Raw genomic sequence first — 18,867 nt, forward strand, 5'->3', positions numbered from 1 at the left:
ATCTCCCACTTCTATGCTAGCAAGGTATTTTCCTCGATACATTTTAGCTAGTAACGCTTTTTTCAGCCATTTTTCACCATGCTTTACTTTTTGTGTTTGCAGAATATTTGGCCATTTCAGCCATCGTTCTGAGTGGCAGCTTGTCAAAATTGACTTCAGGTCCATCTTTAACAGAAGGTGCAACACAGACGACTATCAGACCTGGCAGTTACACAATGACGTAAGAGCAACCACTTTGATGCATTTGCAATGGCTTTGTACACTTTAGTTTGATGGAATATATCTACAGTATGAAGAGAAACGTCCTATCTCACCCATTTTTCTATCTCAAATGTATCTCAACATTATGGCTCCTTTCTATGTATTTACTTTCAGATAACAAATAATCAATTATACACATGTTCATGTACTATAAACAAATATATATATTAAGACAACTGTCACGCCCTGGCTCTGGGGACTCTTAAATGTTGAGCCAGGGTTTGGACTTGTTATGTTTAGTTTTCATTGGGTCTGTTCTAGATCGTTCATATCTATGTTGGCCAGGGTGGTTCCCAATCAGAGACAGCTGTAGCTCGTTGTCTCTGATTGGGGCCAATACTTAGGCAGCCTTTTGGCACTTTAGTATGGTGGGATCTTGTTCTGTATAGGTTTGTGTTGGTGAACCTTTAGACTTCACGTATCGTTTTGTTGTTTTGTTATTGTGTAAAGTAATCATTAAAAGATGTACGCCTATCACGCTGCACCTTGGTCTGCCTCTTACAACGATCGTGACAACAACTCCATCACTCAGTGTCTTTTCTTTGAAACTGTTACATCCAAAAAGACAGTAAATTCTCAAATGTTGTAGTTAATTATTTCAAATAATGCATTATTTCTCACAGGGTAAAGTCTGCATTATGGGAGTGAAGAGAATCTTCCAGAATCTGAAGCCCGACACCAGATGTGTCAAAACCAGAGATCAGTACATCTCCCAGATGTCAGACTCCTGTCCATGCACTGAGGCTGACTTTGAGTGGTGAGGAGACTACTGGCTGCTACTGGTGATAATAAATAACATTCAATTCAATTCCATACAGTCTTTATTAATCCTTTCAGCTGCAATTTAAGAAGGCATCATTGGAGCACAATAACACAATTACATGATGTTTATAACTGTATGCAGAGAATTAATGACAATAACTGTAGTCCCCTGTAGATCAATTGGTAGAGCATGGCACTTGCAATGCCAGGGTTGTGGGTTCGTTTCCCACAGGGGACCAGTATGAAAATGTATGCACTCACCAACTGTAAGTCGCTCTGGATAAGAGCGTCTGCTAAATGACAAAAAATTAAATAAAATAAAAACTGCCTTAGACACAGTTAAAAGCAGTAAAAATATAAGATTGGGGATAGGATCAAGAGGGCAGGTAGACATCTCTATCTCCATTGTGAAGTAGAAGTTTCACAACTTTCAGCATACATTTCTGTAATCGGTTGGGTCTGTCCAGGTACATCTTTAGCCACGTTTATACCTGGTTCAAACATGCGTCCTTTGTTCTGATTTTGTCCACATTTTGATTGTGCCCAAATTTCTAGACAGGTGTGGATGATTAAAATATGCATTGTGATCTGATTGTGATCAGATCTTACAAGTGTAAACAGACAAGATCAGGACTAGATCAGACCAAAGGACACATGTTAGGGGCAGGTATAAACAGGGCGTAAGTTGTAGGGATACTCCCCATGAGAATGCTCTTTTGGTCTTGCTGGATAGAATCGTGAAGGATCGTTAGGTGCTGCTCGGTGCATGTCTGGGTTGTTTGAGGGTGCAAGCATCAGGTTTGTGGGATCGTCCACATTTCCAACACCATTGTTCATCCTTTATCCACTCAATGATCTGTCTTGTGTTCAACTTCTTAAACTCTGGACATGAGTTAAGATAGTGTTATTTGTTGTCACAGTGATGGAAGTATGGCCGGGGTTTGGAAGGGGCCTTAGATTGAGCAGGCTCCTGGGAGCTTAGATATTCACTGGTGTTGAGGATTGAAGTGGACCTCTCCTTTGGCCTAGTGGAGGCACATTTGTCATTCTTAAGTGGCTTGAGCATTGCATTGCTAGAGGGCTGCATCTCTGCTTGATATATGCTTAGCCTTGGACTTCTTCTGCGGCCAGGCTGTCAAGTCAGGTAAGGTCAAAACAGTACTCCACGAATTCATCGCGGTAGTCCTGTGGCATCTTGCTCAAGAGCCAGTCGGCATTGGGATCTACATCTGAGCCCATAGCCGTTCTGCCCCTCAAGGGTTCTAAGCATGTTTACCAGTGTGTAGATAGACAGTGTGAATGCATCGAAGGCTTCTGTATCTCCAAACTCGACAGTGGGTTCAGAATGGTGCCTAACTCACATTGGACGAGTTGGTGGGGCTGACCATACTTAACCTGCAGGGCTTGTAAGAAAGCAGTGTAAGGCCTTGAGTCATGGTTGAAGGCCTTAGCAAGCCAGTAGCACTTGATACTTATACTGCTCATTCAGGTGTCGGTGATTGTTCATCAGGTCATCCAAGGCCTGCTTTGGGATGCTGTACAATTAGCTGTGCCATACCAGTTGGCGGAGCAGGAGCAGGGTATGTTGCTGCTAGAATTAGATAAGGCACGTCTAGGCCTGGAGGGAAGCAGGGTGCTACTGAAACGGGGTATGGTGGAAATCCTGGAGCAGGATGTGGCACTGCTGGTGGTGGAGCAGGGAGTGGAACCACAAGTGCTGGACCAGGGTGCAGAACCACAGGTGGTCCAGGGTACATTGGATAGGCAGGGAGAAGTGGAGGTGAGTCACCATAAGCTTAACTTTCCTCTAAAGCCCGAGCAAGGTATTTCACTGCATTGTCAATAAGGAGCGCTGGGGGATGTATCTCTCTGATAATATGGGACCGCACAGATGGGTCAGGTGTGTCCATATCTGCTGCTTCCATATCTTTGCATGATTACTCAAACCGGCTCTGAAGGACCATGAAGTAGAGGACGGTACCTCTGGAAATTGTGACTGGTGTGAGTCGGTGTAGATATGGAGATTGTGTTCCGGTTAGAAAAAACAGGAGTTAACAGTTCCTCAGTTAAAGCTCTTTAACCTTGATTGCAGGTTAACATAAATGTGACTGGTTACAGGATCGGGGGCGTTTGACGCTAGTTCCTACTTCACAGTAGGGCCATTTGAAAATGTATATATATATATTTCTTTAGAAATGCTTTCTTGAATGTGAACTTTCATGTGCCTTAAAGAGTGACTGCTCCTAAAAAGCAACTAATCCCTTTGAAAATGGCCTATGTGGCATCAATATGAGTCAGAAACATTTATTATAGTGTCAGAATTTACTACAAAGTCTAAATAGGATAATTTTGGTCATAAACTCAGTCTCTTCTAAAACGGAGTTTGGAACCTCAGTGTGTCACAACGAGTAAAGGAAGGTTGGGTTTGGATTACAATTATGTCAACAAATCATGCCCCCTTTTGCCAAGCTCCACATGCAAATCGCCCCTCCTCCCACTTCGCTTCCCTTCATTGAGGGGGTTTGATTAATCGGCCCGGGCGCCCGGGTAGTCATGTTTTGCTTGCATTCATTTTGGAACCGGGCTGCCTCCCAGGCGTGAACCAGGTACCCCGTTCAAAGCCCATGACGAAGTCGGCTCAAATCAAACGTGACGTAGTTAGCACATGTTGTAATGAGTAGGATTATGTGTTTTCACATAAAACAGTTTATCTGCCTTCCAAATGAAAACTAGTTAGAAAATTCTAACATATACTCTGAAGAAAAATATAAACGCAACATGCAAAAATGTCAAAGATTTTTCTGAGTCACAGTTCATTTAAGGAAATCAGTTAATTTAAATAAATTAATTAGGCCCTAATCTATGGATTTCACATGACTGGGAATACAGATATGCATCTGTTGGTCATAGATACCTTTTTAAAAAGTAGGGGCGTGGATCAGTAAACCAGTCAGTATCTGGTGTGACCACCATTTGCCTCATGCAGCGTGACACATCTCCTTCGCATAGAGTTGATCAGGCTGTTGATTGTGGCCTGTGGAATGTTGTCCCACTCCTCTTCAATGGCTGTGCAAAGCTGCTGGATATTGACGGGAACTGGAACACTCTGTCGTACAAGTTGATCCAGAGCATCCCAAACATGCTCAATGTGTGATATGTTTGGTGAGTATGCAGGCCATGGAAGAACTGGGAAATGTTTAGCTTCCAGGAACTGTGTACAGATCCTTGCGACATAGGACCATGCTGAAACATGAGGTGATGGCGGCGGATCAATGGCACGACAATGGGCCTCAGGATCTCGTCACGGTATCTCTGTGCATTGAAATTGCCATAGATAAAATGCAATTGTATTCGTTGTCTGTAGCTTATGCCAGCCCATACCATAACCCCATCACCACCATGGGGCAGTCTGTTCACAACGTTGACATCAGCAAACCGCTCGCCCACATGACGCCATACACCGCTGTTTGCCATCTGCCCGGTACAGTTGAAACCGGGATTAATCCGTGAAGAGCACACTTCTCCAGAGTGCCAGTGGCCATCGAAGGTGAGCATTTGCCCAATGAACTCGGTTACGACACCGAACTGCAGTCAGGTCAAGACCCTGGTCAGGACGACAAGCATGCAGATGAGCTTCCCTGGGGTGGTTTCTGACAGTTTGTGCAGAACTTCTTCGGTTGTGCAAACCCACAGTTTCATCAGCTGTCTGGGTGTCTGGTTTCAGACGTTCCCACAGGTGAAGAATCCAGATGTGGAGGTCCTGGGCTGGCGTGGTTACACGTGGTCTGCGGATGTGAGGCCGGTTGGACGTACTGCCAAATTCTCTAAAACGATGTTGGTGGCGGCTTATGGTAGAGAAATTAACATAAAATTGTCTGGCAACAGAGCTGGTTGACAATCCTGCAATCAGCATGCATTTTTCCCGTTTACGTCACAGGCCATAGATCGGTGCACGACGGGTCAGCATAATCAAATCCGCCCATTGAATGGGGCTCCGGTGTGCAACAGTCAGTGGTGGTGAGTATAGCCAGAAAGAGATACTGGAATATAATGACCTCTGTGGCATAACTTAGCTAACGATGTTAAATAACGTTATTACTTGTTATGTAGGTAGCTATCCTTTGAAAAAGTGAGGCAGGCTAGCTAACGTTAGCTAGCGAGGCAGGCTAGATAATGTTAGCTAGTGATGCAGGCTAGCTAACATTTTAGCTAACATTAGCATAGCTTACTAGCTAGCTATATACAACTAGCTTGCTAGCTACCTCATTTCAACTTAGTTAGGTCGTAGCTCATACAAGTTTATTGTGTATTGTCTAGATACTGCTGGTTATTTAATGTTATCATTTGAAAGTGCTAGCAAGGCAGGCTAGCTAGCTACAGGCTACAAGACGGATTTGCAAGTTAGTTCGTAGCTCATACAAGTTTATCCTGTGTTGTCTAGGGCAAAACTAAATAATGGATGCAGCTATGGTGGTAGCTAACTCATGTCTGAGTCTGACTAATGTAGTGAACTAGGAGCAACAAACCGTAACGGCGTTACCAGCCTGAATCTAATCCAATCTGGAGCTACAGTCAGTCTACATCTGAAAAGCATAGAATTAGGGTTGCCACTAGTTACCACCGCCACAAAGTAATATCGTAAAAATTCAATGAAACAAAAATGTAAGGTTAGGGTTAGCCATAAGGTTAGCAGCGTGGTTAAGGTTAGGGTTAAGGTTAGGTTTAAAATCACATTTTAAGAAGATACATTGTAGAAATAGGCAGACTTTATGCCTTTGTGGCTGTGGTAACTAGTGACGACCTAGAATTAGGTTGATCCTAGTTACTGCCCTGATGACACAGATGGCTTCATCAACAACGGTAATGTGGCCCTGCATTAAATACCAAAATTGGTTCAAGAAAATGTTGATTAATAAAAAATATATACCAGTCTAATTTAAGGACCAAAAAATGGACAGCTGTGCCATGTAGATTGCAAAATATTTGAGAAGTGATTTTTTATGTACCGATTCCCAGCTCTGCAGATTTTGCTGCGAAGAGACAGAGTCATTAGATCATTTATTTTGGTACTGTCCATATGTAGCTTGTTTTTAGTCACAGGTCCAGGAATGGCTGAAGAATTGCAACATTTACCTGGAGCTAACGCTGCAGATAGCAATACTGGGTGATTTGAAAACTCATAGTCAATCGATCAATAATATAAAAATAATTTTAGAAAAAATGTTTATATTTAATTTACAATCTGTAGAAACTATGAGAATAGAAAGGTAAAGAACTTTGGTGAAGCATCACAGCACAGTTGAAAAATATATGGCAAATAGAAATCCAATATGGATGGTGTTAAGAGATAGATGGGACAGGTTGAATGGCGCTGAAGGGTGGGACTAGATAGAGAACAGATCAAAAACATATTTTATATTTGAGATTCTTCAAAGTAGCCACCCTTTGCCTTGATGACAGCTTTGAACACTCTTGAAATTCTCTCAACCAGCTTCACCTGGAATGCTTTTCCAACAGTCTTGAAGGAGTTCCCACATATGCTGAACACTTGTTGGCTGCTTTTCCTTCACTCTGCCATCCAACTCATCTCAAATCATCGCAATTGGGTTGAGGTCAGGTGATTGTGGAGGTCAGGGTATCTGATGCAGCACTCCATTACTCTCCTTCTTGGTAAAATAGCCCTTACACAGCCTGGAGGTGTGTTTTGGGTCATTGTCCTGTTGAAAAACAAATAATAGACACATTAAGCGCAAACCAGATGGGATGGCTTGTCGCTGCAGAATGTTGTGGTAGCCATGCTGGTTAAGTGTGCCTTGAATTCTAAATAAATCACAGACAGTGTCACCAGCAAAGCACCCCCACACCATCACACCTCCTCCTCCATGCTTCACGGTGGGAAATACGCATGCGGAGATCATCCGTTCACCTACTCTGCATCTCACAAGGACACGGCGGTTGGAACCAGAAATTTCAAATTTGGACTCAACAGACCAAAGGACAGATTTCCAACAATGTCACTCAACAACCGTAGGATGACATCAAGACCCAAAAAAAGAATGGCAAACGGCAGCTGGGGAGAAGTGCATGGCGAGGACGGTTCGAAACAGGCTCCTAGGGGCAGGGCTGAAGTCATGCAAAGCTAGAAAAAATCCCTTCATCAATGAGAAGCAAAGAAGAGCCAGGCTGAGGTTTGCAAAAGACCATAAGGATTGGACCGTAGAGGACTGGAGTAAGGTCATCTTCTCTGATGAGTCCAATTTTCAGCTTTTCCCAACACCTGGTCGTCTAATGGTTAGACGGAGACCTGGAGAGGCCTACAAGCCACAGTGTCTCGCACCCACTGTGAAATTTGGTGGAGGATCGGTGATGATCTGGGGGTGCTTAAGCAAGGCTAGAATCGGGCAGATTTGTCTTTGTGAAGGACGCATGAATCAAGCCACGTACAAGGTTGTCCTGTAAAAAAACGTGCTTCCTTTTGCTCTGACATTGTTCCCCAACTCTGAGGATTGTTTTTTCCAGCAGGACAATGCGCCATGCCACACAGCCAGGTCAATCAAGGTGTGGATGGAGCACCACCAGATCAAGACCCTGTCATGGCCATCCCAATCTCTAGACCTGAACCCCATTGAAATCTTCTGGAATGTGATCGAGAGGAAGATGGATGGTCACAAGCCATCAAACAAAGCCGAGCTGCTTGAATTTTTGTGCCAGGAGTGGCATAAAGTCACCCAACATCAATGTGAAAGACTGGTGGAGAGCGTGCCAAGACGCATGAAAGCTGTGATTGAAAATCAGGGTTATTCCAACAAATATTGATTTCGGAACTCTTCCTAAGTTAAAACATTAGTATTGTGTTGTTTAAAAATGAACATGAACTTATTTTCTTTGCATTATTCGAGGTCTGACAACACTGCATCTTTTTTGTTATTTTGACCAATTGTCATTTTCTGCAAATAAATGCTCTAAATGACAATATTTTTATTTGGAATTTGGGAGAAATGTTGTCAGTAGTTTATAGAATGAAACAAAAATGTTAATTTCACTCAAACACATACCTATAAATAGTAAAACCAGAGAAACGTATATTTTTGCAGTGGTCTCTTAATTTTTTCCAGAGCTGTATGTATGTGTATTTATATGTTTGTATGTACAGTATGTATTTATGTGTATCTGTATGTATGTACAGTTGAAGTCGGAAGTTTACATACACCTTAGCCAAATACATTTAAACTCAGTTGTTCACAATTCCTGACATTTAATCCTAGGAAAGATTCCCTGTCTTAGATCAGTTAGGATCACCACTTTATTTTAAGAATGTGAAATGTCAGAATAATACTAGAGAGAATGATTTATTTAAGCTTTTATTTCTTTCATCACATTCCCAGTGGGTCAGAAGTTTACATACACTCAATTAGTATTTGGTAGCATTGCCTTTAAATTGTTTAACTTGGGTCAAACATTTCGGGTAGCCTTCCACAAGCTTCCCAAAATAAGTTGGATGAATTTTGGCCCATTCCTCCTGACAGAGCTGGTGTAACTGAGTCAGGTTTGTAGGCCTCCTTGCTCGCACATGCTTTTTCAGTTCTGCCCACAAATTTTCTATAGGATTAAGGTCAGGGCTTTGTGATGGCCACTCCAATACCTTGACTTTGTTGTCCTTAAGCCATTGTGCCACAACTTTAGAAGTATGCTTGGGGTCATTGTCAATTTGGAAGACCCATTTGCGACCAAGCTTTAACTTCCTGACTGATGTCTTGAGATGTTGCTTCAATATATCCACATAACGATGGTCATTATGGCCAAACAGTTCTATTTTTGTTTCATCAGACCAGAGGACATTTCTCCAAAAAGTACGATCTTTGTCCCCATGTGCAGTTGCAAACCGTAGTCTGGCTTTTTTATGGCGGTTTTGGAGCAGTGGCTTCTTCCTTGCTGAGCGGCCTTTCAGGTTATGTCGATATAGGACTCGTTTTACTGTGGATATAGATACTTTTGTACGTGTTTCCTCCAGCATCTTCACAAGGTCCTTTGCTGTTGTTCTGGAATTGATTTGCACATTTCGCACCAAAGTACGTTCATCTCTAGGAGACAGAATGCGTCTCCTTCCTGAGCGGTATGACGGCTGCGTGGTCCCATGGTGTTTATACTTACATTTACATTTACATTTTAGTCATTTAGCAGACGCTCTTATCCAGAGCGACTTACAGGAGCAATTAGGGTTAAGTGCCTTGCTCAAGGGCACAGTTACGTCATTTAGCAGACGCTCTAATCCAGAGCGACTCACAAATTGGTGCATTCACCCTATAGCCAGTGGGATAACCACTTTACAATAATTTTTTTTTGGGGGGGGGGGGGGGGGGGGGGGGTAGAAGGATTACTTTATCCTTGCGTACAATTTTTTGTACAGATGAACGTGGTACCTTCAGGCATTTGGAAATTGCTCCCAAGGATGAACTAGACTTGTGGATGTCTACAATTTTTGTTCTGAGGTCTTGGCTGATATCTTTTGATTTTCCCATGATGTCAAGCAAAGAGGCACTGAGTTTGAAATACATCCACAGGTACACCTCCAATTGACTCAAATGATGTCAATTAGCCTATCAGAAGCTTCTAAAACCATGACATCATTTTCTGGAATTTTCCAAGCTGTTTAAAGGCACAGTCAACTTAGTGTATGTAAACTTCTGACCCACTGGAATTGTGATACAGTGAATTTTAAGTGAAATAATCTGTTTGTAAACAATTGTAATAGAACAGTGTATATGTTCACAGATGCATCTATGGAGCCAGCACTTGGAGACATGCAAGATGATGTGATGGAGTCCTCACTGACAGACAGGCTATGATACTGACGTCTCTGAATGGAGTGAGACCTTCCACTCAGCATAAAAACATTACTAGACTTTCACTTGTATTGTCTTTTTTTATTATTGAATTGAATGGATTCAGTCAATATGGGGAGGGAGAAACCCTGTGTATTTTGCACCAGGATCAGGGAACTCCTGTTGTTTATGGGACACCACACAACAAGGTATGACCACGCTGACGTGTTTGCCAAGGTAGCCCCATTACCACCAGACAAAATGCTGATAGGCACGGTATCTGTATCAGCTGGGAATGACAATGAAAGCTGAATGGTGCACATTGTTATAGCAGAACACTGCTTCTATGGTATTATGTAAAGGGAAGTTGTTTCTACATGGACCTGTTACTACATTTGAAAGTTATCAAAACACTTAGTTTAGAATATATACATAAATTCAGCAATTGCATTCTTCTCATATTACTCTGTAGGCTACTGCCCTATTCAAAGCTTCCTCCGGCATCTCACCATACATCTGCCTGTAATTATTGAACTCAACTTGCAGGATGTTTGTTTGTTGTGACTGAGTGAGGGAAAACAGCTGCGGGCAAGGTTCTGACAGCTGGGTGTGTCTTGGTGGTGGCAAGGACACACCCAAGAAATGCCTACATCAAACCACACTTCCAACCCAACTCACGTTTGGCTTCTGTCATGGCTGCCAGCATTTCTTGAGGAGCAAGCCAAAAAATGAAGCCAAATCAGCGGGTGCAATTCCCCTTTAATTACAAACTTGTATGGAGGGGTTGGACATGCCAAGAGATGAATCCTGATTGGTTTGTCATGTCACAGGCTTCTGTCTATAACAGCATGGCGCCTTCCCTGGTCAGTATATAGATTATTTTTGCTACAGCAGATTTTTTTGAAAGATATAGCTATGAACAACTGCAAAAGTGTTGCTACAGCTCTTAAAAACATTTCTGCCCTGAATTTAGTTGGTGCTATTGACAAAGCTCAGTGGGAGAAAGTTTAAGTAAAGAGATTACTTTCTGGAGGACAATGCCATGATGACTCACATGCGTTTACATGTGAATTCTTAAAGAGATGGGTGGGGCTTTAGAGTGTGTGAATGATGCTGAATGGACTTAAACAAAGAAGAGCTCTCTAGCAAGTGTGAAAATATCAGCAAAATCTTTCAAGGGCATTTTCTCCTACTTGTCCCCTAAGTGGGATAACATGTTTATCAACTTTCAAAGCAGCATAACTTTCCCATATTTCCTTCAACTACAGTGTAATGATATACTATAATTTTGAAGCTCTGAATCTGTACTTTTATCAAATGTAAAAAAAGAAAATCACAAAAGTTGGCTTAATCTGAAATCTGAGAAAGGTCACAACAGGTTGAGTATGCAAAGGGAGGGTATATCACTTTATCCCTACCTATATGTACATATCTACCTCAATTACCTCGTACCCCTGCACATTGACTCAGTACTGGTACCCTGTGTATACAGCCAAGTCATCGTTACTCATTGTTTATTTATTCCTTGTGTTATTATATTTCTATTATCTCTGCATTGTAAGTAAGCATTTCATCTGTTGTTTATGAAGCATGTGACAAATACAATTTGAATTGATTAAATGTATTTTATATTACTGGTACATTTCTAAATTTACCAGTAAACTACCAGAATTTTGTAACTTTATTATTTTGTTGTTCAATTTTATCACATGACATCTAATGGCCTTTTTGGGTACTTCAGATTATTCCAGGTGTCTGTAATTATCTCTGGCCCTCCGTGTGGATCACATGTAAAATATATATAACTAATCAAATAAGACGTTTTTTAAAATGAAAAATAGAATTACAAAGCTGTAAAACATTATCCTTAATATAAACCATCAACTTAGTGAATACAATTGGTGTTTAATATGAGGGTTTCAGCATGAAATATATATTTTACACACGTATTTATTTTACTATGTCTTTGTTGTGAATGTGTTGGCGCCAAACTGGTGGCAGTTGTGAAAAAAGTAAATAGTTGCAGAGTTAATGGAAAATAATGCCATTGTTGATTAGATGCCTTTTAATTAATAAGGCTATTTTCTCTTGAACCATATGGTCTATCCACTAGAAACTCAAGGACAATATGTACACATATAAAACATTTATACTATATATGAATAATATATATTCAAGTATAAATTACCAAAGTTACCATAGATTGCCATAGATTACCGGTAACGTTAGTACATTAAGTTTTGCAACCCTAAGTGTGCTTGAATGTGAGTATTTGAATATGTATTTAGTGTGTGTGTATCTGTGTGTGTCACCAATGCTGCACTTTGTTTACTGGAACCAAACTTCCAGCTAACATACTTTGAAAGGTTCACTGACATCTGTCAAATCATTTATATGATATCTGTTTACATACCATTTTCTTACAGAGCTCCAAAGCCAGTTAACAAGATTAAACATATTTAGATGTTTCTTTTTCTTCTTATGGTTCTTTTAATATCGAACACACCAAACATAATATTCTATCAAACTATGTAATGATTGGTGTTAAAAATCAAGGAAATTCAAGTCTGTATATTTTTATTTACAGTCTTAAAATGTTTTACTAATAAACCTTGAAAACAGACATCCCCTTTCTATACTTAATGCTTATTACCGATCTCAAGACCTGTAGCCTATTGATTTCTCTCTCTCACCCCAAATAGTGATTATGGCTTTGAGAGGCAGAGTGATGGAGGATGCACCCCTGTCTTCTGGTTTGTTCCATCCTCTGTGTCCAGAGACTGCACCACCGGAGACAGTTTCCTCAACACTACTGGGTATGGTAAATCCATCTCCATTTAAACATGATGTACTACTAAACTAGTCAGAAATGCACTCAAAAGAAGATACAGTATTAGAGAACCCATCAGCAAAGTTGACAGTCTATTTTCTTGTTTTATTCCTTCAAATGTATTTAAGATAGAGTATGGGCTGTCTAATTATTTATGTCTGTATGTGCGTATGTTGCAGATACCGTAAGGCTCTGTCCAATAACTGCACTGCGGGAACCCTGGGGAAGTATAGCCCTAGGAGCCAAAGGTGTCCCCGCCAGGCCCCCAGAGGTCTGCAGCTGGTCACCAGTGAGGGGACACTTACAGCCACCATAGGGGACAACGTCACCTTCCTGGTGTTTCTGGAGGAGGTAATGGTCTGCCATATTTCTTAGAGATCCTATCAAACTTTTGAAAGCATGTGCTGGGTCGTTCCACCAATTGGGTGCCTTTTGAGCAGTGTAACTTGGTGATAGAAAAATAAAAAAATATTCTGTCATAAAGAGCAGATATTCAATGTCGATAAAAACCATGTTTTCCCATTTCAAGAGGTTAATAAAAAAAAAGACAATAGTAAGTGCCTATTAAGTGCCAAGTAAAGTAACAAGGTTGACGATTTCATCTTAAATCAGAAATAAATCCTTTTTGACAGGGGAAATGGAAGCTGGTTGTATGAAACAGGGAGGGGCAATTGAATGCAAGCTTCACCATTTTTAAAAATTGTTAAATCATTTATAGTCTGTCTATCTATGGACACAGACACACATACAGTGGGGAGAACAAGTATTTGATACACTGCCGATTTTGCAGGTTTTCCTACTTACAAAGCATGTAGAGGTCTGTAATTTTTATCATAGGTACACTTCAACTGTGAGAGGCGGAATCTAAAATCCAAGAAAATCACATTGTATGATTTTTAAGTAATTAATTTGCATTTTATTGCATGACATAAGTATTTGATCACCTACCAACCAGTAAGAATTCCGGCTCTCACAGACCTGTTCGTTTTTTTTTTAAGAAGCACTCCTGTTCTCCACTCATTACCTGTATTAACTGCACCTGTTTGAACTCGTTACCTGTATAAAAGACACCTGTCCACACACTCAATCAAACAGACTCCAACCTCTCCACAATGGCCAAGACCAGAGAGCTGTGTAAGGACATCAGGGATAAAATTGTAGACCTGCACAAGGCTGGGATGGGCTACAGGACAATAGGCAAGCAGCTTGGTGAGAAGGCAACAACTGTTGGCGCAATTATTAGAAAATGGAAGAAGTTCAAGATGACGGTCAATCATCCTCGGTCTGGGGCTCCATGCAAGGTCTCACCTCATGGGTCATCAATGATCATGAGGAAGGTGAGGGATCAGCCCAGAACTACACGGCAGGACCTGGTCAATGACCTGAAGAGAGCTGGGACCACAGTCTCAAAGAAAACCATTAGTAACACACTACGCCGTCATGGATTAAAATCCTGCAGCGCATGCAAGGTCCCCCTGCTCAAGCCAGCGCATGTCCAGGCCCGTCTGAAGTTTGCCAATGACCATCTGGATGATCCAGAGGAGGAATGGGAGAAGGTCATGTGGTCTGATGAGACAAAAATAGAGCTTTTTGGTCTAAACTCCACTCGCCGTGTTTGGAGGAAGAAGAAGGAGGAGTACATCCCCAAGAACACCATCCCAACCGTGAAGCATGGAGGTGGAAACATCATTCTTTGGAGATGCTTTTCTGCAAACGGGACAGGACGACTGCACCGTATTGAGGGGAGGATGGATGGGGCCATGTATCGCGAGATCTTGGCCAACAACCTCCTTCCCTCAGTAAGAGCATTGAAGATGGGTCGTGGCTGGGTCTTCCAGCATGACAACGACCCGAAACACACAGCCAGGGCAACTAAGGAGTGGCTCCGTAAGAAGCATCTCAAGGTCCTGGAGTGGCCTAGCCAGTCTCCAGACCTGAACCCAATAGAAAATCTTTGGAGGGAGCTGAAAGTCCGTATTGCCCAGCGACAGCCCCGAAACCTGAAGGATCTGGAGAAGGTCTGTATGGAGGAGTGGGCCAAAATCCCTGCTGCAGTGTGTGCAACCTGGTCAAGACCTACAGGAAACGTATGATCTCTGTAATTGCAAACAAAGGTTTATGTACCAAATATTAAGTTCTGCTTTTCTGATGTATCAAATACTTATGTCATGCAATAAAATTCAAATTAATTACTTAAAAATCATACAATGTTATTTTCTGGATTTTTGTTTTAGATTCCGTCTCTCACAGTTGAAGTGTACCTATGATAAAAACTACAGACCTCTACATGCTTTGTAAGTAGGAAAACCTGCAAAATCGGCAGTGTATCAAATACTTGTTCTCCCCACTGTACATATGATATGACACGCACTCTAATTTTTTTTACATTTTAGTCATTTAGCAGACGCTCTTATCCAGAGCGACTTACAGTTAGTGAGTGCATACATTATTTTTTATACCCCCCGTGGGAATCGAACTCACAACCCTGGCGTTGCAAACGCCATGCTCTACCAACTGAACTACATCCCTGCCAGCCATTCCCTAACCTGGACCCATTGTGCGCCGCCCCATGGGTCTCCCAGTCGCAGCCGGCTATGACAGAGCCTGAATTCGAACCAGGATCTCTAGTGGCACAGCTAGCACTGCCGCAGTGCCTTAGACAACTGCGCCACTCGGGAGCCACTCTACACACACGTAGACATGGATTTTGTATTGTAGATACAGTATGTGATAGTAGAGTAGTGGCCTGAGGGAACACAATGTTTTGTGAAAAGTGTTATGAAATGTAATATCATGTAATATTTATTTTGGTATATAAATGCCTTAATCTTCCTGGAACCCAGGAAGAGTAGCTGCCGCCTTGGCTCGACCTGCTCAGTTTTCCACCACAAAACATGAGAAAATGGCCAAAAAGAGTAGAATCAGCTCACCTGCTTGACACTAGGGTTTGACTATAAGATGTTCCATCTTTCTTTTGAAAACAATATTTAAAAAAGGAATAGTTTCACCATATTAAAACGAGAGTTCAGTTCACATAACAGGGTTGACCTTAAAAGTATGGACAGTTTTCTTTTTTTTTTACCTTAAAAGGAATCACCAATCGCATTAAATAAATAATAATCGGCAGAAATGACTTTATCAAAGCAACATATTAACTAGGGATTTACAATAATGGTGAAAACTTTGAGAAATGTTGGGGTTAAATGGGTTAAAATCTTCCTAGAAGTCACAGAGGGAGCACAGAGGGACATGTCAAAATGCTGAATTTTTGCTCTTTAGCAAGTCTTTATTCATATAAAAGATTGGATTTATTAAATTTTCCATGTGGTCTATATTAAAGGGCACTTCATTTGATATAACAGGCTTTTAAAATTCAATATTTGTACTTAAAATATCAAAGGGATGCAAAAGGCACTCATTTTGTGGAACAACCCTGCTATGAATGGGCATATCTAGATGTTATGTATTTGCCTCCCTATAGTATATATTTACGTATACATTGGTTTACTCTCAATCGTCAACCAATGGATTGAGATGAGCTGCTGTGCATCATGTTGTACATTTTGTTGATTCATAGACCTGCTCTAAGAGCCTTGATGGTTGTTGTCAAACACTTGTAGCCATTGTCATATAACAGTTGTCACATATAACAATGTATTTCTACATGCAGAATATGCGTAGGATATATAAATACATATATAGAGTGGATTTAAATTCTGTTAAACATGCACACTGTGGCCATTTTGATCTAATCGGAAACATGTTTCCATTGGTAGGGTGATGGCTCCATAACAAGTATAACAGTGGACTTTGGAGATGGGATGGCCATATCCTACGCTAACATCAGCTCCATAGAGGATGGAGTCAAACATATCTACAGTAAAGTGGGCATTTACCAAGTGGCTGCCACAGCACTCAACAGCCTGGGCTCTGAGAGAGTCTTACTATACCTACATGTTACCTGTAAGTGAAACAGCAATGGATGACTGATATCATTATTTTACTATAGAGTTACAGGTGCTCTTTGCAACATTTCTACCCATAAAAAAATCAGTCAATGATGTATCTGCAGTAGGAAAGGAATACACTTCCATGAAAGGAAACAGTTCTATTTTATTTTATTGTAGGTCTACTTGAGCAAGTGCAGCTTTCAGCTCCCTCAGTGGTTGTTAGGAATGAAGCAGTGAATCTAACAACAGTCCTAAAGCCAAGTTACGTTGGAACAGTCACCTACTACTGGTGGTTCAACAACCACACTGAGGTCAGTGAAGACTTCCACAATATCTTAAAACTTTACAGATTTACAGAACTTTACTTACCTAATTTACCATATTAATTGCAATATTGTGTATTATATGGACAAACCCACCTTTAGTTTGTGACACTCTCTCTCTCTCTCTCTCTCTCTCTCTCTCTCTCTCTCTCTCTCTCTCTCTCTCTCTCTCTCTCTCTCTCTAACTCTAACTCTAACTCTATCTCTATCACTCTGTCTTTTGTATGTGTGTTAGCCTGTCATGACTTTAGTGGGAGGAATGTCCTTCACCTTCTCCAAGGAGGGAACCCATACTGTCACTGTGCAAGTGTCAGTTGGCAACACCTTCCTTCAAGACAAAATAACTGTTGCAGTCTATGGTAAGGTCTTTGAAAGGACTCATCTCTACATTACAGAGGTGTTATATGTTTCTAACATGCAGGTGGTAAATGTTCTCTTATATAAAATATTGACTGTGATGCGACCAATAAAATGTGATTTGATAATTTAGATGTTGAACGTTTAATCATTTATAATCTCTTATGATCTATTAACAGTTTCTCTCTTATTATCTATTATCTATCACCATTAAATATGTATCTTGTATTTTCCTGTAGAATATTTCCGGTCACACGTTTTAGCCTTCTCCTCTAATCTGGAGGCCTTCAATCCTGGTGTGGCTGAATGGAGGCAGGACATCAGTAGAGTGGTCAAGGACTCCATGGTCCAAGTGAGTTCTCCTGTACAGTACTACTACATCATTTTTTACCAGTAAATTACTGGGATTACAGTAACTCATTGGTGCACTCTGGTTATTATTTCAAGTAATTCTAACAGCATTTCAAACAACTTGGTAGTAAATGGTATGTCATGATGCTTCCCTCACTGAATTCAATGAAGTAAAGGTATTTGCTAGCAATCATTACTAGCAGTATACAATTTCTAAGTGCCACAAATCAGGTTATGTCCCTACAAGTATTTGGCCTAATGTAAATAGCAGGTAGAGTGTACCATATAAGGTAAAGTGTTTCCAGTCTCCTTCATTGTCTCTCTCAGGATGTCAAGAAGCGCATTGGGTTACATAAAAGGCCTGGCTGCTGAGCTATACATACACCCCACACTGGCTTTCTGTCTTGTCAGCTATGACCATGTTTTATACCAGGAAAGTGACAGGGTTGTTACAGCACAAATACACTTAAAAAGGGCTGCCCTTTACTAAAGACTGTCAAAATGAGCTGATTTGTGCATTATATCTTGCCAGTGACTGGTACTTAGTCAAATGACATCTGAAGCAAAGAAGCGGGTGCATTTAGCCTTTTCCATAGCTAAGTACAGTGCAGCGCTATATGACAAAACCTAATGAAAATATAGGAGAAACTGAGATGCCAGATACATTTGTTATATTTCATTACTTTTTAATTGAAGGTCACAGGGATCAGTGGAGAGCAGCTTCTAGTGTCAGTGCTCCCAGGGTTGCCAACGGCAGCAGAGTTTTGCATCGTCCCTGAGAAAAGGTCAACAGAGGGGAGAATGGATGGAAAAGTGACACATTTAGAGCAGGTAATGTATCACCAGACTACAAAGTCTTTAATTACTTTTTATTATTATTATGGTTCTACCCATTTACTTCCATTTACATAGATCCATTACTTGAATCATGCTGTAGTTAGGCCTATCTCAATGTTAAATTAAGCAAGTAATAACAGCATCACTAAATAGCAGCATAATGTGAAAACACATTTCCCCTTGATTATATTCTTCATATCATGGTGGGTTCATCATTTGCTCATAATTCGTTTTTCTCCCTTCGCTGCTGTAATCATACATGCATATGGAGTCTACTGATCCTTTGTTAGATATACAAGCGCAACAAAATGGCATTTCATTACACATTTATACCACTAGAGGGCAATGTCTTCCCATCAAAATAATAGAACCTC

The 18,867-nt window shown here is 40.9% G+C and overlaps 1 protein-coding gene across 1 annotated transcript in view; it reads left to right on the forward strand.

The window, feature by feature from the left end:
* Window positions 1-18,867, forward strand: part of LOC311129332 (VPS10 domain-containing receptor SorCS1-like) — a gene marked incomplete at both ends in the record, with an annotated part of 107,529 nt that overhangs the window by 75,511 nt on the left and 13,151 nt on the right. The window contains 9 exons of the mRNA XM_084161605.1: window positions 103-220; window positions 885-1,018; window positions 12,548-12,661; window positions 12,855-13,026; window positions 16,452-16,638; window positions 16,803-16,936; window positions 17,184-17,307; window positions 17,545-17,657; window positions 18,353-18,487. Coding sequence (XP_084017731.1) covers window positions 103-220; window positions 885-1,018; window positions 12,548-12,661; window positions 12,855-13,026; window positions 16,452-16,638; window positions 16,803-16,936; window positions 17,184-17,307; window positions 17,545-17,657; window positions 18,353-18,487 — 1,231 coding nt within the window. The remainder of the gene's footprint in view (window positions 1-102; window positions 221-884; window positions 1,019-12,547; window positions 12,662-12,854; window positions 13,027-16,451; window positions 16,639-16,802; window positions 16,937-17,183; window positions 17,308-17,544; window positions 17,658-18,352; window positions 18,488-18,867) is intronic.

This window comes from Coregonus lavaretus (genome assembly GCF_964263955.1).
Source record: "Coregonus lavaretus genome assembly, chromosome: 1".
NCBI classification, from domain to species: Eukaryota; Metazoa; Chordata; class Actinopteri; order Salmoniformes; family Salmonidae; genus Coregonus; species Coregonus lavaretus.